The sequence below is a fragment of the Nicotiana tabacum genome, chromosome 1 (assembly GCF_000715075.1).
Source record: "Nicotiana tabacum cultivar K326 chromosome 1, ASM71507v2, whole genome shotgun sequence".
In the NCBI taxonomy this organism is placed as follows: domain Eukaryota; kingdom Viridiplantae; phylum Streptophyta; class Magnoliopsida; order Solanales; family Solanaceae; genus Nicotiana; species Nicotiana tabacum.
The window spans coordinates 206,114,272-206,135,433 of record NC_134080.1 but is presented as its reverse complement, the minus strand read 5'-3'; the positions used below and the strand labels follow the sequence as shown (position 1 = coordinate 206,135,433).

Sequence of the window (21,162 nt, the reverse complement as noted above, 5' to 3'; positions counted from 1 at the left end):
AAATATTTAAATTCATTCTCTTCATAATGTCTGTATGTGGTTATAATTTTTATCCATTAGCTTACCATATCATTAACACAATTGATGAATTCTTTTTTGGTCAAAACAATTGATAAATTCTGTTAGCACTAGTTATCCATCAGATTTTAAGTAGCATACTTTTGAATGAAAATGAATCCTGAACTGCAATTTGAAGAATCAGCTCATTGTGGTTCACTCCATATAAATTTTATATGCTACTATGAACATCAAAATACTTTTTATGCATTGGATTTCAGATACATTCATGTCTGGCTTAATATATACAGACAGAAGTATGCAGACAGAAAATCCCAATGCCCCTACAGACGGTCCACCTATGTAACTAGAATTTTGGAACAAACATTTACAATAGGGTTCAAGAGGAGCATTAAACTGATAATGGTGGCATTCACCCAACTGTCGAGGGCTGTTACATTTTTACTAATCGATGTAAACCATTCTACATTACACCCTTAGGGATGCAGCTCTTCCCCGGATCCTGCATAAATACAAAATGCTTTATACACTGAGCTGCCCTTCTGATGAAATGCGTTGTACTGGAAGTTATATCGTTAATCCACTGTAAAAGTGTGATAAGAAAGATGGAGATGGTAACAGTGAATTTCTTAGTTTAAGCTTTGGAAAACTTGCATTTCTTCCGTGGTTTGTGAATAACGAGAAAATCAGTAGTCAATTATAAGAATCCAGATTTTCTCGTGTACGTTTAGACAAGTTGTGCCTTAGGAGTAGAGCCCATTATATTCAGCGGAGTTGTGTCTAAGTCAATACGATTTGGTTCAAGGAAATTGGGGACAACTGGAAAAATGAAAAAACATGAGGGACTAGCTATCTTTCAAGGGGGCAACATGTTGCATATTTCATTATGCTAAGTTTCACAAAATATATATAATTGGTCCGTAACCCGAATAATGAAGGATAATGTTGTAATTATGATGGGTAAACACTGCATTAATCTTGGTTGCCTTGACAACTATGTAGGAAACTCTCTCACATACAACTTTTCCAGCAAAAGTAACTTACAGGAATCTGCTATTTGACCTCTATATAAAGCTTCGAATCATTTGTCAGAGAGAAGCCAGAAGTTTCACAGCATGTCTACAGGCAGTCTATGCTCCTATCTGACAACTATAAAATTGGCCTGCATACCAAGCTGCACAAGCATACAGTGAAAATATTACCTTATTTCCACTGATTATAAGGAGCAAAACTTGTCCTTGCATAAGAATAGACCAGTTAACTTGCACGAAAGAAAATCCCACGTGCTCTTCGGATTTGCATGTGTAAGCTTGCAAAAAGAGATTACCAAGAACAAATGAGTCAACTAGCATGTATTCAACCTTGTCTTCCCTTTCCTTTTCCCTTTCCCCTTCCGTTACCATTTCCGTTTCCCCTTTTACCACCTTTATTGAACTTCTTCCCCTTCCTAGTCTTCAAATAAGATGCTCTCTGGGCCTTCTTCTCTCTTTCCTTCCGAACTTGTTCGACATCTTTAATTTCTGATCGCACATGAGCGTTAGGTATTGACCTATTGTTTCTCCCACCTCTGAACATTCGGGTACCACCTTGTCCTCTAGGACCACCTGTTCAAACAGCGGTCACAACCATCAACCATGATTTCATTTCATTGAACGTAAGCAGGCAGAACACTATATCAAAACACAAGCCTTCATTTGATTGAAACAAACATATACTCGCAGGATATTTCAAACAAAATGAATTTGCACTTTCATCACCAAGGAAACAACATGGAGCAGATAATAGCATGTTCCCAAGGAGGAAAGTAACCATAATAAAAAAACATCAACACCCACAAATCCAATCAAGGTTAGACTCATTGATAAGAAGCAGAATATGGAGAAATATACTATGAACGCAACTGAGAAGGCAATGTACCAAGAAATATGTAGAATTCACCACTAAACATTACTACTGTCAAAATTCTCTTAGGAGAGAGAGTTTTCCAAAACAATTACCAGCTAAACTAGTTGATGCTGCAGCAGAGCCACCATCATTAGTTCCGTTAACAGAAACTCTCTTGTGTGATTGGTCTTTCCACTTCTTGTATATCCCAGTTTTGTGGGTCTTCATCTTAGAACCACCCTCTGTCTTTATCTGCACACGCTAACATAAAGATGTAAAAAGCTTTGGAAAGCCTGGATATCTGATAACTTTAAAAAAGTCCCAGTAAAAGTCAAGTAAACTCAATGTTATAATGCAACAAAAAGGTCAAGTCAAATAGGAGCACATCTACGGGAAACTATGAAAGCGACCAAATTTTGCCTCTATGTTGCTTTTATAAGATCACTATGCTTGCGTCCTTATCATAGTCGATGGTGTTTGGTTCAGAAAGGGATTAAGGTTATATAGGGGAATGGACGTATTCCATGTTTTAATGGATAGAATCTAAGGACAGTCTAGTTTCCATCAAGGATCTCAAAGAATTTCTGAAAAGTGGCAAAAAAATAAATTTGACATCCTTACTATTTTCAGAAAGCATGATTTAAAATCATTTCCCCACCTTCAACAGAAGTCAGGATGCAACAAAAAATATCATACATAGTTCAAAGATGAACCTGGCAGGAAACAACCAAAACAGTCTCTATCTTTCCAGTTAATCTTTCTTTTTATAACCGTGGTGTCCAGGCCAACTTGCGCGCATCTCGACTATTCCACTGTATACTCCTACCTTCCACCAGTTGTACTGGGTAAAAATTCTTTTGGATATCTTTCAAGTTATTCTATCTGGGAAATAACCAAAACAGTCTCAATCTTTCAAGTTATTCTATTGGTTATGTTCTCTAAATACTACATAAAAAGATCTAGCATTAGAAAAGATACATCTAAATCGTTCCCAGGGCTTTGATCTAGTGGTAAGAGCGCAATGTCTGGGTTAGGTGCATGTCACTGGTTCGAACCCTGATGCAGACAAAAGCCTAGCATTTAAGTGGAGAAGGATAGAGGGGCGAGCCCATTATCCACCAAGTTTTGAACCGTGCAACATTGGCTCTCTGGAATTTCTCGGTTATAAAAAAATACAATCTTAATCTCTGGCATGTCCAAGAGAAAGAAAAAGCCAAAGAGAGATGCATAACTAGGCAAAGACCCACCCGACTCCATAGTTCTTGAGCTACTTAGATTATGATGAAAATTTAATGCAGTTATTATATTTCAGTTAGATAAGTGTCCTGAATAATATTAGGAGTGAAGAAGGGAAATTTGCATTAAGCTCAAAATAACAAGTTACATTGTATTTTATTTTTTTTGTGATTCGCAAATAACAAGTTACATTGTTTAATTTCATTTCATTAGAAATGGTAGATATTTTCATTACGAGGCAAATATCTTTTAACCAACCAAATACAAAGTTATCATGGGAAGGGAGTCGCATCTTCTCAGTGCTCACAACATGAAAAGTAGGATCATTTTAACTCTGCTGTCACAATTCATAGAAAATTAGATAATTTATTCATCAAGTTTGCTGCTCCACAAAAAATAACATGCAAGGGCAAAAAAAAATACCTTCCCACTAGCTGTAACACGATCTCCATTGTTAAGCTTGATGTATTTCTTACTCCTCTGTGTTCAGAACATGCAATCAGCATTCTAGAGAAAATTTACTCACTACATGAAAAAGGCAGCTTTATTCATTAGATATAAGTACCTTATCCCAATGATATGTAGTCTTTTGTTTATGCAGCCCATTTTTGTCATCAGCTACCAAATCCAGAACAGCAGCATCTAACCTAATTTATGCAAAATACCACGATAATATAATGTAAATTAATGTCAGTGTTGTGGGTCCCAAGTCCAGATGAAGGAGGAGGCAGCAGTAGGTTGAACACCAATCTAAACCTAATCTTCAATTCTTCAAAATACGGAATTTGCCGCATTAGCAGTTTGAAGCTAAAAAACCACAGTATTAGAATTTTTCCCATTTCACTCGACGTCACATACAGAAGCAAAGATGAAAGGTTCATCCACGAAACAGATGAGAAAGCAGAAGAAACTACTTCAAGATGTGTAACATTTAATATCCATCTTCCATGCTAATATGTATAATAGGTCAAAGAATAGTGATGCTTACCTATTTGATTCAAAACCTCGGTTTCCTCTCACGGAAAGTCCAGCCTCAAAATGCTGCCAGCAGTACAAGTTAGATTAGCCATTCCACAAATCCAGATAAAAGAACAAACATGAAAAGCGTACAACTCTAGCAGGATGCAAAAATCTGCAGAAGAAGAAGAGCGTAGGATTACTGAATCTCCTAGTTCAGAGCTAATTATTTACCTGATTTGTTGGTACTGAACTTATGAAGTTCTCCTCGTCTTTAAAGCTCTTTGCTTTCCTTTTAGAACCAGAAACTGTCCAAGTCCAAAAGAACAAATCACCAGAAAATCAAATTAAAATGAATATCATACCTGCAAAAGAAACAAATAAGCAACCAACACTGTTTTTCCTCATCTAGGCCTAACAGTCCTTTGTTCCTTTTATTTTTCTTTTTGATGCAGTAGACCAACAGTGCTTTTTTCTACTTGCTCTCCTGGTGACTTGAACGTCCAAACTGTTACGCAACGCCTTCCTGATGATCTTTGGAAGGGCAACGTAAGGCTAAGCAACCGATGTCAGTGCGGTTGCTGTCCGCCAATGAGGTCCTCGCCGCACGCTAGACTAGATTGTCAGTGCCGTGCGGGAAAACCAATGTCGTGGGCAATTGCGGAAGCTTGAGAGAGAATTGGGTTTTGAATGCTGATGATGATTTTATTGATGACTGAAAATGATGATTACAATGATGTGGTGTCGAGGGGAGAGACACCAGAAAATGCTGATTGAAATGTTTGATTGTTTGGTCCCCCTTAATAATGCTTAAAAAAAATAAACCAACATTACAAGACTAGTCCTAATAAAGCTGTAGAAGCACACTGAAATGAAAATGATGAAAACTAGTCTATGATTACAATGAAAAGGACTTAGATTATTACAAGGAAAAACTAAGTCCGATGGCAGCATCTTTGTCTTGCGGGTCTGCGCGCGCGTTGCTGTGGGCGCGCGCGACACTTGATGTGCTGGCCTGAGGCTGGGCACTGGTGCTTGGCATCAGGGTCTGTGCGCGAGGCGCTGCTGGAATGGGCCTGCAGCTGGGCGCTGGCGAGGCATCAGGATCTGCGCGCGCGGCATTGTCAGGGCGCGCGGCGCTGTTGTCGTTGGCCAGCCCTTGGGCGCTGGCGAGAGGCATCGGTGGGGCGACAGAGGCACATGCGCGCTTGTCACTTGGCGCAGCCAAGACCACGGGGCCGACCATGGCGCTAGGCATTGTGAGGCTTGCTAGGCCGCCATGGGGCGCGGCCAAGGGGTCATGGGGCATGTCTGGAAAGCAGCCCATGACATTCTCCCCCACCTGAGTTGGCGCCGTCCTCGGAGCCTTATGATGATGATGATGATGATGATTGTTGGATGGGAGGTCTGCGCCCCTCTGTTCTTTGAGCTTGCTGTTGTAGCGAAGCAATGATTGCATGCGGCTGACATGGAAGACTGGATGGATCTTCCACCAGGATGGAGTTTTGACCTGGTATGTGGACTTCCCAATGCGTTTTTCAATGGGCAGGGGCCCGATGTATTTTTGTTGCAGCCGAGGGTCATGGGTCCTTTCTGCAAACAAGTACTGCTTTGGGATGCGTAGCATTACTTTATCCCCTGGTTGATGTTGGGAAAAGCAACGCTTTTGTTCGGTGAACCTTTTTGCCCGCTCTTGGGCCCTGATGAGATAGCTCCGCACTATCTCCATGTTGCGCTCCCATTCGCTCGAGAAGTTGGCAGCTCGAGGAAATTTCGGCATGGTTGATGCATTCACCGTTTGCGGGAGAAGCGGTTGCTGTCCGGTAACAATTTCAAAAGGGCTCTTGTTTGTATGATGGCTCTTTTGAGAATTGAAACACAGTTGAGCAGCATCCAGGAGCTTCACCCAATGCTTCTGTGATCCGGTTGCGAAGTTGCGGAGATATTCCTCCAGCATGTCATCGAACCGGTCTGTCTGGCCATCCGTTGGTGGATGGATGTCTGTGTTGTGACTCAATGTTCACCCAAAGCACCTGAAGAGATGGGTCCAAAAGTTGCTAGTGAAGCGTGAGTCGCGCCTACTAATAATGTTCTTGGGCAGGCCCCAATGTTTGACAATGTGCGAGAAGAAGAGTCGAGCTGTATCTTCCGCTGATGCATTTTGCGGGGCTGCTATGAAAGTTGCATAGTCTGAGAACTGATCTATGACAACCATGATGGATGCAAGATTGCCGACTTGGGGCAATCCCGTGATGAATCTGAGGGAAACACTTTCCCATGGTCTCTGAGGGACATGTGATGGCTGCGAGGGTCCCGGCTGTGATGGGTGATCCGACTTGTCCTTGTGGCATGGCTGACAAGTCTTCACACGATGATGAGCGTCACCAGTCTTTTGAGGCCGATGACATGATGACTGATTGTTGCTGCGAAGGGTAGCCTGAACCTGAGGTTCGTGTCTGTTGACTACCTTCTCCAACTGCATGGCCGAGATGTTTTCAGCGGCCATCTTTATGGGAAAGCATGGTATGGTGCAGGGCTTGGCCCCGTTTTCTCCCATCATCAGGAGCATGTTGGCAAATGGTACTGGAATGGTGTTGGTTTGCCTCATGAACTCCAAACCCACTATGATGTCGAAGTCATCTATGATTGCGATGCGCAGGTCGATGCTTCCTTTGTATGGGCCAAGTTTCACTGGGACATTTGTAGCTGTTCCACCCAATGTCTGAGGTGGTGAGTTGATAGCCTTGACGCGACCTTTGCTCTTTTGTACAACAAGACCTAGGCGCTCTACTTGTGTTGATGACAAGTAGTTGTGGGTGGCACCCGTGTCTATCAAGGCGTGAAGGGGCTTGCCGTTCACTTTCAATTTGACGAACATTAGGGTCCTCGCTTGCTTAGGAGGTCCTTCGTCCATCTTTTCTTTCCCTTTCCTGGTGATCGGGACTGATGTTTTCTTAGGAGGAGATGCACTGGTCCCCGCTAAGGCATGAGGGATAGAGCCAACAATTGCATTGAAGGCGCCTACCTGGTCGTCGTCTGATGAGTCTGATGTGTCTAACTCACCCTCGACCGTCTGATGAGCATTGACCTTGATGTTTGGGCATTCATTGTTCCAATGTGCCCCGCCGCAATGACGGCATTCTGAGGGAGGCTTTCTCCCCTGATTGTTGTTGATGGATGCAGCACTGTTGCTGTTGGAGGGAGGAGTCTTAGTTTTGGATGCACTCCGATCTCCCCACTTTTGCTTGGGCCACCATTGCTGGGATGGTGCCCGTTGGATCCCCCTCGGACAGACGGCTGGGGCCTGTCATTCTGAGTTCCCAAATGATAGTCGCCAAGGCATTCTGCAGCTTGAATGGCCTTGGGCAGGGTGTCTACCCGTTGTCGCTGTAGTTCCATACGGGCATGAGGTTTCAAACCTTCTATGAATGCGAAGAGTTTGTCTTTGTCCCCCATGTCGCGTATGTTTAGCATGAGTGCGGAGAATTCGCGCACGTACTCCCTCACTGATCTGGTGTGGCGGAGGTCCCGTAGCTTTCTCCTTGCGTTGTATTCCACATTTTCGGGAAAGAACTGCAGGCGTATGGCTACCTTCAATTCATCCCATGTCTGGAAGAGTATCTTCACCGGCCTTGATGGCTTCGTGTTTGACCCGCCACCAAAGTTTGGCATCGCCCTGAAGATACATGGCAGCAGTCGCTACCTTTTTGGATTCCTCCAAATGGCCCACGGCATCGAAGTATTGTTCGATGTCGAAGATGAAGTTTTCCACTTCTTTAGCATCCCGGGATCCGTCGTATGGCTTTGGCTCCGGTATCTTAAGCTTTTGTGGAATGGGGGTGAGGTTTGCTGCACCCCTGATGTGATGGTCGCCTTCTCGAAGTAGGCTCTGTAAGGCAGCATTGACAACGTTGAGCTTGTCAGTCAAGTCGTTTATGGTTTGCTGCATGGCAGTTAGTCTGTCTGCCTCATGTTGCTGATGGGCCAAATCGTCGGCACGCTCCTGTTGGAGGTCCTCAAATTTGCCATGGATGTTGGCAGTTTCAATGGCTGCCGTTTGTCGGTCCTCGTCGGAGTCACGACTGATGTTTGCAATGTCATTTTCGGCCTGCCGCATTCGGCGGTCCAGGTCGTCCAACCTTTGCACTAGGTTGTTGCTTTGATCAGGCACCGTTTCTACGATGGGTCGTAATCGGTCAACCGTCTCTTCTAGGGATGCTAGACGCTCCCCATGATTCACCATGGTCAGAAATGGTGATGATGGCAAATGTTTTCCCTCGTCCGATGTCGAGCCTAGGCTCTGATACCAACTGTTACGCAACGCCTTCCTGATGATCTTTGGAAGGGCAACGTAAGGCTAAGCAACCGATGTCAGTGCGGTTGCTGTCCGCCAATGAGGTCCTCGCCGCACGCTAGACTAGATTGTCAGTGCCGTGCGGGAAAACCAATGTCGTGGGCAATTGCGGAAGCTTGAGAGAGAATTGGGTTTTGAATGCTGATGATGATTTTATTGATGACTGAAAATGATGATTACAATGATGTGGTGTCGAGGGGGAGAGACACCAGAAAATGCTGATTGAAATGTTTGATTGTTTGGTCCCCCTTAATAATGCTTAAAAAAATAAACCAACATTACAAGACTAGTCCTAATAAAGCTGTAGAAGCACACTGAAATGAAAATGATGAAAACTAGTCTATGATTACAATGAAAAGGACTTAGATTATTACAAGGAAAAACTAAGTCCGATGGCAGCATCTTTGTCTTGCGGGTCTGCGCGCGCGTTGCTGTGGGCGCGCGCGACACTTGATGTGCTGGCCTGAGGCTGGGCACTGGTGCTTGGCATCAGGGTCTGTGCGCGAGGCGCTGCTGGAATGGGCCTGCAGCTGGGCGCTGGCGAGGCATCAGGATATGCGCGCGCGGCATTGTCAGGGCGCGCGGCGCTGTTGTCATTGGCCAGCCCTTGGGCGCTGGCGAGAGGCATCGGTGGGGCGACAGAGGCACATGCGCGCTTGTCACTTGGCGCAGCCAAGACCACGGGGCCGACCATGGCGCTAGGCATTGTGAGGCTTGCTAGGCCGCCATGGGGCGCGGCCAAGGGGTCATGGGGCATGTCTGGAAAGCAGCCCATGACACAAACTCATGGTTGGAGGTAAGGCCCTTTCTACTAGGTTATCCCTCCCTTGACTTTAGACCTCACAATCTTAACTGGGAGTATTGTGTTCTAGCTCCAATCCACGTGACATGTCTCTTATTCTTTAATCCTCACAGAGGAAAACTAAAAACAGCAGTGTCCATATCGATTTCCTAGTGATAGTGTATCTAACAGCTACTGCCAAATCAATACATGTTTAGTTTATCCAACTTAAAAGTGACAATCCATCTAAATTATTGGAATGTTAAGTATCAATGTTAGAACTAGAATTAAGTTCCTAAGTTATATATTATCTCACATCAGGCAAATATCATGTGTACTATCACACCATAATAGGTGTGCCCTGTATTCATTGAAATATCAAGTTATCATTGTATCTATAACTCCTCCCTCTAATTTTTCTCAAATGGCATCCAAGCATTAAGATCCTGGTATAGATTTAGATACCTGTTTTTTACCATTAAAAACAAGTAGCTTTTGCCTACTCAAAGACAATCTTTGCACTTATTTGACCTACTTCCATCTGGTCATTAGTTTATTATTTTGTTCTCCGATGGTCGTTCTAGCAGCACAGGCCACAACACCTATGTGTCCCCTTTCCAGTTATCATCCTAGTGGCACTGCACCTCTTCCTAGCGACCATATTGTGGCAGTGCCTTCCAGCCATTTCTCTAGCAATCAGGGTTCTTCAAATTCCAACCACCATAACTTTTTTGGCGAGGCCCAATGATCTAATTCTCCATCGCAATTCCAGTAATCAAAGCTTCTTTGACAATTTCTTCCAACAACTACCCAACTATTTACTTTACCATGTTTTCAAAATAACAAACTCAAGTTAGTCGGACCTTGCATTTAAGTGAACATATTAGAATGTTCAGTGTTAATGTCAGATTGCCAAAAGAAAAATATCTGAAGATCTGAACATCTAGACATTGTCCCATACAGAGTAAAAATCATTTGCTCGTGTCTGACACCTATAATTACAAGTAAATCTTGTATGCACCAAATTGTCAAGTCATCAATCTATCTCTCCTTTCTCTTATTTCTCAGACATACTTCCTGATACTTGAAGAAAAAGATACTAAGTACTATGCAGAAGGGAGGGGATAAGCAAAATATAAACCACAGCATACAATGTGCTGCATATCCCTGAAACAATATAAAACAATCCATAAAGCTCTTTTTGTCGTTTATGTATTGCTCAAAACAGTACAGTTCAAACTGAAAGTGCTCTCAGCCATGATCTTGCTTTGTTATTTCTTACTTGTTGCAAAGGTAGAGAAAAGTAATTTCAAGACTTCAACAGTATTTCAAAAAAACATATAATAGACCAACCTTCTTCTTCTTCATAAAAAATACACCAACCCTCTTCTTTTCTTCTCTACTACGCATGTTTTGCGCTCCCCGGCTACTCTTTGGCTACAAGTGCCTTGTGCAAGTAATCTAAAAGCCCTTAGATGAGAAGATGCGGGAAGCGAGGCTCAGATGGTTTGGGCATGTTCAGAGGAGAAGCCCAGATGCTCCGGTAAGGAGGTGTGCGCGGCTTGTTGTAGAGGGAACGCGAAGAGGTAGAGGGAGGCCTAAGAAGTATTGGGGAGAGGTGATCAGGTAGGATATGGCGAGGCTTCAGATTTCCGAGGACATGACACTTGATAGGAAGGTGTGGAGGTCGAGTATTAAGGTTGTAGGTTTGGAGATAGTCGAGTCTTGCCTTACATCGTACCTTTGTGAGAATAGTCTTGGTGGAGTTTTTGTCTAAGATAGCTAGTGGCAATGTAGTGTCCTACTATTTTGGTTTTTAGTTCAGGACCTATTTTACTAACTATCGCTTTTGCTTTGCCTCTTTCTTCTAAATTTCATGTTTCTATTTTTTTTCTATGATTATAGTGGTGATACTAATATTGTCCCCTTTTGTCTTTTTGTTTTCTTGAGCCGAGGGTCTTTCGGAAACAGCCTCTCTACTCATTTGGGGTAGGGGTAAGGTCTGCATACACTCTACCCTCCCCAGATCCCACTTGTGGAATTTTACTGGGTTGTTGTTGTTGTTTAAACTTCTTATTTTACCCTCAATTAGATGATTTAAAGCCACACAAATGTCTATGACTTGTTCTAGACCACGAGTTTCAAAAGTCTTTCTTTCTTTCTTAAACTTTGTGCTCGGTCAAACACCTGCACATAAATTGGGATGGAGGGAGTACTTGATTTCCTCGGCTTCCTAGATGTTAAAGGAGGGGTGTAAGTTTTTGATGTGTACATATTTGCACCTTCTTGGTGCCACTTGAATAAAATGAACTCTCTTTTCTTATCCACCAAAAGAGAAAAAGATCCACCGACTGTTAGAAATTGTATTTCTCATATTCTCTCGCAAACAAAAGCAGCATCAGAAAAACCGAGACATTAACCCCGAGATTCATGTCTCAGAAACACTACGGACAAATTTTCAAGTAAACCCTTTATAATTACAATTTGGTACAAGTGGTCCAATGAGAAACTCTTATATGTCATAAATATAACAAGCATAACGCACAAAAGAAAGAACTACTATTGGTGACAGCACCCATTAAATCTAAGGAGGCAGCTACACGTTTATAAGAGTCTCAAGTGCTCGCAAAGGACCTCAACATAAACTATTTTTTTGAAGTATCAACTCTCAAAAGAAGTCGACAACCAAACGTTGTACTTTGGGTAACTCTCAAGATCTTATTATTAGAATCCAGAATATGAGAATATCAAGGAGGTGATACACTAAGCACATAAATAGTTTTATCTTTCTTCATTTAAATGATGCTCATTGTCTTTTTAAGTACACTCCATTTGATGAACGGATGTTATATGACAAAATCAAACTACAACAGGGCTGAAAACTACCCTACTTCCCATTCCCATTCCAATATGGTACTAGATCTTTTATCAGTATATCTGAACATATGATTCATCAAGTAATGCGGGCTTGTTTGGAAAGCTACCTTGGAAATGGATTTGGGTATAATAACGCAGTTTTGGTGTGTTTGTCTCGCAATGTAATTGCTTGGTCAACAAGGAATTGAATGTAACTGAGGGGAAGCAATTGCACTCTACGATTCTCAAGTGAGAGGTCAGAATTGCAAGGTGACATTTCAAATCCTCTTTTATTTTTATTTTCAGTATATTACTCTCTCTATCCCAATTTATGTAATACCTTCTCCTTTTTAGTCTGTCCCAAAAATAATGATACATTTCTACACTTAAAAACAACTTAGCTTCATACTTTCCAGTAACATACTCAGTATATTTCCACATGTGGGATCTGGGGAGGATAGTGTATACGCAGACCTTACCCCTACCATGTAGGGGTAGAGAGGTCATTTCCAAGAGACCCTCGGCTCAGGCAAGCACAAGTTTAATGAGATGATTTAAAGCCACAAAAATGTCTATGGTTTTTTTTTAGATCACAAGTTTCAAAGCTTTTCTTTCTTAAACTCTATGTCTACTCAAACACCTTCACATAAATATGGACGGAGGAAGAATTCCTTCTTCACCCTTTGTCTTCCATTTCTTTTTTTTTTTCTTCAAACAGATATAGAATGCTTGCTAGAGCAAATAGATTAGAATTTCATACAAATTTTTGTTATGAGAATATTTTATGGGGAACACAACAATTTTTCTATCTTTTTGTTATTTTAAAAACGCAACAAATCATGAATTTCATATTATTTATATGAGTTGGTAAAAGTTTTACATTCGCAGTTGGTAATATATTTTCAAAGAAATATATTTATTCATAATACATAGTAAAAAATAATATTTAATATTTCTATACACAAATATTTGTCACATATTAAAGTTTATATTTCTATTCTTGTATTTTATTTTAAACAAACATATTAAGAGTTTATTTACTTGTATATCTGAAATAAGTTTATTTAGATTTTGATAAATTTTTATATGAAAATTAAAAATATTTAACTATGTAATTACACTTGTACAATCAAACATGATACTTGGAATTATACTATGACAAAGAAGCACGCCCTTGTAATTACCATGCAGCCTAGTAAATTACACGGTGGTTTCCGAACACACGCTACATATTCCTGAAAGAGATAAACCTGGAAAGAACCACAAAATGAAGAGTGTGAGGACAAACCTTGTTTCTCCGTCCGTTCTGAAGGTGTGGGATCAGAGCCATCTTCCTGGAATTAAACAGGTAAAAATCAAAATGAAGTCATTTAATCAACAGTTGCGAATCATAAGACTCAAATCATATTCTGAAGAAGGATTCTTATGACAACATCATATCAAGTAGCTAGAAGGGGACCTTGCCACAACAAATAGCTGGACGGAAAATTCCAACAACTAACAAGTGGGAGCTGCGACATGTCTCGTCTCCCAAATCTAAACATGCTTGTTCAGGTCAAGCAAAAAATCACTGTCTTATGGCACAAGTCTTCTATTGAGGATACTTTTCAACATATCATCAATTTTGTAGCCTAAACATCAGTATTTACAACTCACTCATGTTGACTTTCAGTCAGCATGAAATTTTCCCAACCATTTGGTCCATGTCTAACACATCCGCATATTCAGTTCTTATCAAAGATCTTATTTCAAAACCAAAAATTTTATTCAATAAAAAAGAAAAACCATAGTACCCTCCAGGATGGTTTTACTCGCCTGAAAGGTATCTTGTCAAATTTAATGGACAAAAGACCAGCAAGGACTCCCACATATTCCAGCTCATTTCGAACTTTATACCAAAGAAAAGTAGCATAAAATGAAGCCATGCGCCCATGAGGAAAAAATAAGAGACTAAAGATATTAAAAACCTTTTTATACACCAACTATTTGACAACTAGTACCCAAGTGTTCTTCACCAGGTTGAGGTTTAACTGAAAATGACACAACGTCTATTGCCTATCTCTACGTTCCAGCACCTTACTCCATAAGGCAGGAATTTAGGTGCTAAAATCAATAATTTAAAAAATAACCAGCATCTGAACATATCACATGACATATCCATATAATATTCTGTCCTTTTCAGGTTTCCTATTTGCATTTTGAAAGCAACTAAAGGGCACACTCCTAGAACATCTAAACAAAAGATGATACATATAAAAGAGCTTCACCTCTGGTGCAGGAACACCGGAGCGCTGTTGACGAACTTTATTGATGACCTCCTCATGAATAGCTCTTTTCCTCTTCATCACATCGACCCATTGACTCTGCATAGGTTGTCCAAATTAGTTATTTAGAATCATCTCCGAGACACACAAGGGGGTTTGGGGGAAAACGTGCAAGTTCACCCAAAATGTCACCAACTCTTAAGCTTTAAAGACATGATGATAAATATACACCTAACCAGAACATATCGCTGTCGGGACTGAATATGCTCCAAAATTAGCTTTTAACTCATTTCTACATAATGCACCTCAAAGTAACAAGAGCACACAATCTTTTAAGAAGTTCTGTTGTAGGGATGAAGAACATAAAAGAGGAAAATCAGTGATTAGAGGAGGCTGCTGATATGTTCAAATGTCTAAGGGAGACTTGGCTGTGAATTGTCCCCAACAGAAATCTTGCTCAGTCCAGCATAGATGACTCACTAATCCCCAGCAAATTCGCAGATTGCATTCCGCTATCCAAAGACAATAGCAACTTGGAACACTACATTTAGCCATCCAAATTAGAATCCTTCCCTTTTTACAATTTGCAAGAGCCTTTTTGTCTAAATCCAATTCAAGAAAAGATATGATTCACAGAATCTTTTCGTAGTAGTTCTATTATTGTAAGTCTTTCAGATTCTCTTCAAGTTTAAAACATATATTATTTTTTAGTCAAGGTTGCGTAAAGTACCAGGCATATGATCTAAGGAAGCCTACCCGTAGAATTTAACTTTAGGTTCAGTAGAATTGCAAACTCCCGTTCCACAAAGAGAAGCAATATATGTAGGTATCATTGCTTCAACCTCCTACTTCACCCCGAAAAAAAGGTATATGCATCTGGTAGGTGGAGGTGGTAAAGGACCTGGTGCTGAATCGCAAGTTGTCCCCAGAAGGGGAGAGGTGGAGGGGGAACCATGGGAGATCAAGGAAGAGGAAAAGAGAGACCTGATGCCGAATAACAAGTTATCCCCAGAATCACCTTTTCCCCCCTCTTTCGAGTATCTTGAAAGCAAAAGCTAAAAATGAAAAAGTATAAAGTTTCCTAATGCTTAAACAAATATATATTATATATCATCAGTTACAGCACCCCATAGTTATCACCTTATATGAAGTGAAAGACGATACGAGCTGTAGAAAAATAAAGAAACACAAGTCGAATTCAAAAGAAATCATATAAATAATAAAATAACAGGAATTTGAAGTTTTCCATGTTCGTTGACGAAATAGAAGCTAACTAAAGATGAAACAATTACTTGATTTTTTGACTTGGCAGCTTCACCTTCAGCTTCCAGGATTGTCTGCTTAGGCCTACAACGAAACTATAATGTTAAAGAACAGAACTAATATCATTCCACCATGACGATAAAAAAACAAATTATGGAAGGACAGTAGAGTAACCTGAAAGCCTTCAAGCGTTCAGAAAAAGCCATTGCTGATAATTCAGTACCACCGAGGTCATTTTTGAACAGTGGATGCAACCCTTCACGTGGTAGATCTTTTACTCTTCTAACGGACTCTTTCGAAGGCTTTGGTTTTGTCTTGGAATACAAGCCAAATGCTTTCATACAGGGCCTTTGCAGAGTTTCTAGTTCAGTTGATGAATCAATGATTTCCCGAACTCTATCAGAGAGGAGATCTAGAACAGTTTGAGGAAAACGTCCATAGACCGTTCCTCCATTGGCAACTGCTTGATCTATTTTGGACCGGACTCCATCCATATCTTGTAAAACCTCTTCCTCAGTTGGCGCAGCCCTGATTGGTTTAGACAGAAAGAGATGAAGATCTAACAAGTAAGGCATATCTTCAGATGTGAGAAGAGAATAAGCAGTGCCAATACGACCAGCCCTCGCAGCTCGCCCAACTCGATGCACAAAAAGTTTAGGTTTTGGAGGAAAATCGAAGTTGATAACATTATCAAGCAGTGGGATATCAATTCCTCTAGCAGCCACATCGGTCACAATGAGCACCATTGTCTTTCTTGCTCTAAATCTAGAAATATGAATTTTGCGAGCATCGTGATCCATATCACCGTAACAAACAGAAGGTTCAATACCCTCTTCCCTTAAAAGAATGTTAAGGAACTCAACATGATACTTGGTGGAAACAAAAACCAAAGTCTGCTGATCAGAACTTATTTGTTCACGAATCAGATACAGAAGTGCAGCATGCTTTTCCTCATGTCTTACAGTGAAAAATGCAAGCTTCAAGTCTGGACTTATCTTAGTGTCCAAATCAAGACGCACAAGCTGAGGATCTCGCAGCCCAGCCTTGGCAAATTCAGCAAGGGCACTGGGTAAAGTTGCACTGAAAAGCAGAGTCTGGCGATTCTCACCTAGATGGGTGAGAATTCTATGCAATTGCTCAGCAAATCCCATGCTAAATAAACAATCAGCCTCGTCAAAAACCACATACTCCACAGTGCGCAGTGACATATCATCAACCTCGGATAAATGATGCATTAGCCGACCAGGAGTTGCAATTATAACATCAGGACTTTGTGCCAATTCTTCAAATTGGCTTTCCATACTATCACCACCAACCAATAAACTAACACGAATATCTGCATCAAGGAAAAAAGTGCAACTTTTAACCATTTGAGGCTACAGGTAAGATCTCCAAAAACTCCTACCACCAGGGGGAAAAGAGATAATGCAATCAGTCCTAAAGCTCTTGTAGGGTAGCCTTACTTAAATTGAATTAATATGAACAAAATTGCTAGGTCAGAATATGGTAATTCAGAGAAGGCCATAATTTAGCTCCAGAAAACACCCTTTCCGCCACCTCCAATAAAAAGGGGGAAAAACAAATCAATAATGATTAATTGCTTCTGCTTATCTACCTTATAACTTGTGTCAAATTAAACTACTAATCAGATAACAACCACCTAAGGAATATCACTCAACTGCCGCCCACATAGAAGAGGTGAAAACAGGTTTGGTCATATAATATGCATGTAATTGTTCTTCAATTCTACCTAATACTCAATCAAATCCTAACCACATTTTTTTAACTCTAAAAGCACAATGCTCTATTTCTGTCCTAATTTTCAGTCTCCACGTCCTTCCTCATAAAAACCCCATCTTATATGTTCTCCAATGAATCCATCAGACCCAGTTTTCTCATTACAAAATAGGATAAAACAATAACTACAAAACTTATGGAGGTCATCCATAATACCATCAATTGATAAAAGTTTCAAAGATAACATAGTGCTTTTTATATCTTCCTCAGACACAATTTTTACCCTGCATCTACTGAAACACATGTAGAATATTCTTCTCCCTTTTCCCAATGTCATAAACAGAAAAAGGGAGAAATGTTGAAATTTCTAGAATTTCACCTTCCCATATCGTTATATTCACAAACTTAACTCTTTAACTAAAATTTAACAAATTCAGAGCCCATTTGGTTTGATAGAATTAGGAATGAAGTTATTCGGGCAAGGTGGGAGTGGCCCATGTGGAGGACAAGATGCGAGAGGCGAGGCTAAGATGGTTCGGGTATGTTAAAAGGAGGAGCACAGATGCTCCAATCAGGAGGTGTGAGAGGTTGGCCTTGGGGGGGGGGGGGGGTAAGGAGGGGGGGAGGTAGGATATCAGGCGTGACATGGTGCAGCTTAAGCTAACCGAGTATATGACCCTTGATAGGAGAATGTGGAGGTGGAGAATTAGGGTAGCAGGTTAATAGGTAGTTGAGTGTTTCCCTTTGTCTTTCTTAGTTCAATAGTATTAGTCTTAGTATGGTATCCCTATTATCCTTAGCTTGCTATTACCACATATCTTGTATTGTTATTACTTGACATCAGTACTCCCTTAGTTTGCTATCAATACATGCCTTGTACTGTTATTACTTGTTATCAGTGCTACTTTCATATTCTCTTTTGCTATCTTAGATTTAGTTTTCTGAATATCTTGTATTGCTATTTCTTGCTATCAGTGCTTCTTCCATCTCTTCTTTAGTCGAGGGTCTATCGGAAACAGTCTCTCTACCCTTCCAGGGTAGGGGTAAGGTTGCGTACATCCTATCCTCCCCAGATCCCACTTGTGGGATTACACCGGGTTATTGTTGTTGTTAATTTAACTAAAAACTTCCCGAACAAATGTTATGGTATGTTTAAAACAACAAATTTCAAAAGTCTTATAATAACACAAATGTTATGGCATGTTTAAGATACCAAGTCTCAAAAGTGTCCATTTTTTTTCTTAAACTCCATACCCAGTCAAGTAGGTTCACATAAATTGAAACAGAAGGAGTATTATAACTTAAATGAATTCACACGTGATAATCCAACCTGTAAATTACCATGAACGAAGTTGACTAAGTAAAACAGGGATCTAAGACATATACATTGACAATGTAAAAGAACCTTTACACTATCAGTAAATTATAACCTGCACTAGAAAACCAGTTACCATTGTTATCATATTACGGATTAATATTCATTAACAGATGTTCCTGTAATTATCTAATAAGTGACCTAATTGTGTAAAAAAATTACACTGACTCTTATTTTGGTCCTTGTGACATATAACTCGTCACATTTAACCTTCAATTAGTTGTGTTTTGTCCCTTTATGTCAGAAATATATTATATTTGGACTATTTTTGAAACTAAGTTATCCTAAAATATGACTTAACAGTACAATATTAATATAACACATGGGCAATTAAGTGGTGGAATGGTTAATAATTCTGATTAATTTGTGAAAATTCACAAGCAAAGGTATCAAAAGCGCACATTTTGATTAACTGAAGGTTAAAAAGGGACAAAAAGTGCTATTAACTTAATCGACAAACTCAAGAAGAGAGAAAAAGCAAAAAACCTGTGAATCGACCAAGCTCTTTTGTAAATTTAAGTGTTTGAAGTGCCAAATCTCTAGTAGGAGATAAAATAAGGGCTCTAACACCAGCTTGAGGCACATGCTGCTTCAATTTCTCAAGCATGGGAAGGAGAAACGCCGCCGTTTTACCAGAACCAGTACGGGCCATAGCGACAACGTCGATACCGGAGAGGATGAGCGGCATTGTTTTGCGCTGAATAGGCGTCGGAACTCTGTAACCTTTCCGTTTGATTCCTCGGAATACATTGGAACTTAACCCTAATGACTCAAACCCTGCTGATTTTGCCTTCTTTTTCTCCTTCTCTCTGCGCTTTAGCTCCGCTTTGGAGCTTACTAGAATCGCCATTGGAGGGAGAGAAAGGAGGGGAAATTTTTGGTGGCTGACTGGCCAAGGAGACGAATGAAGACAAGGGTTTTGGGTTTTGTGATTTACTGATTTTCTCTTTTCTTTTTTTCTTTTATTGTATTTGTTTTTTAACTTTTTTTTCAGCTTTATAGTCGGTTTATTTGAAGAAGTATTTTTTCTCAAAAATACTTTTGGGCTAATTAATTTAAAAAATATTTCTGAGTAACAATTAGTATTTGGGTAAATTTTTAAAAATTATTTTTAAGTGTATTTTTCTCAAAAATGATTTCGGAGTAAAGTTATTTTTTTTATTTCTCCAAAACTACTTATGCTTCTCTTGAAAAGCACTTATTCTTCCGAAAGTTTGACAAAATAGTTACTTTGAAAAAATATTTTTTTGAAAAAAATACTTCTAGAATTGAAAAGGTTTGGCCAGGCTATTAGTAAGGCGATTTCCCATTGACCCAATAATGCATGGCCAAATCGTGGATTTTGAGTGGCTGAGCCGAACTTTTAGCAAAAAATGAGACAGCAATATCGTGGGTTGTCCATTTTCTAAGTTTGCAACTGAAAGTAGTAATTATCATTAATTTGTATATTTTGCATATTTTAAAATTCCATAATAGTGATAAATTTTTATTACAGGATCATAAAAGTGGCTATTTAAAACTTTATTCAAATTTGAGACATCAATAATAAAGTGGGATAAAATTCGAAGATAGTCACTTTTTAGCTCCTTTAATTAAAAAATAGAGATTGCAATGGAGTTTCAAAATTTCAGAGATAAAACTTAAGCAGCTATGAAATTTGAAATTCTATGACAATGGTTATAGTTTTACTTGTGAAATTTAAAATTCTAAGACAATGGTTATTTGTTAATTATATGGGCTGAGAAAGTGGCTAGCCTGGTGCTATTAGTAAAAATTGTACGGGACATCCTATTTGATCGTTCTCATTTAATTTATACTTATTTTTCAAAAAAGTTTTAACTTGTACTCACTTTTTAAATAACTTCAACCTCCTTTTTCCTCCTCCTTCCCCTCCTCAAATTTAGAACCCTCTTTAGATTTTAATAACTTTATATACATTTTAATGAAAATTGCAGGATTTGGAGAAGAGATTTCTAAATCTTTAGAGGGTGTAGAATCAAAAGATGCTAAAACAACCTTAGGCGAGTACAAAAGTGTTCCCAATTCAAAGAATGCTGAAGTAATTTTGGTGAGAGAAACTTTCATTTTCTTGAACAAGCAACGGTAGTATTTTTCACTAATTAATAAAAGTATTATCGCACAAAAACTTGTCAGTTACAAACAAAGAGCTGAAGTTCGCCAGTTACAAATAAAAATTTCAGCTCTTACAAAACAAAAACTTCAGCAATTATAAACAAAAACTTCAGCAAATAGAGAACAAAACTTCAGCTACTATGCTTAAGGAGCAATTACAAACAAAAACTTCAGCACACTTGGTTCAACACACTTGCTACTTCAGTCCCGTATACTAGAATGCTAAAGTTTTGCGTGATTGTCTTTGCTACTTCAGCCCCGTATGATGAAATTACGCGAAAAAATGGGCACGCTTGCAATTTTT

General features: G+C 39.8%; 1 protein-coding gene across 2 annotated transcripts; it reads right to left on the bottom strand.

Moving 5' to 3' along the window:
• Positions 1-872: 872 nt before the first annotated feature.
• LOC107806579 (putative DEAD-box ATP-dependent RNA helicase 29) lies at positions 873-19,659 on the bottom strand. 2 transcript variants are annotated; one of them, XM_016630750.2, is made up of 11 exons: positions 19,212-19,659; positions 15,788-16,949; positions 15,643-15,697; positions 14,354-14,449; positions 13,375-13,420; positions 4,330-4,403; positions 4,127-4,179; positions 3,704-3,785; positions 3,562-3,618; positions 2,016-2,154; positions 873-1,622 (listed from the first exon to the last, which is right to left on the bottom strand). In XM_016630750.2, exons 1-11 carry the CDS (start codon positions 19,573-19,575, stop codon positions 1,375-1,377), a joined length of 2,376 nt encoding a protein of 791 aa, XP_016486236.1. In that variant the 5' UTR covers positions 19,576-19,659; the 3' UTR covers positions 873-1,374. The 2 variants fall into 2 exon arrangements, with proteins under 2 accessions (XP_016486236.1, XP_016486235.1); XM_016630749.2 differs by having other exon boundaries at positions 2,016-2,163; positions 19,212-19,656.
• Between the last annotated feature and the right edge of the window lie 1,503 nt (positions 19,660-21,162).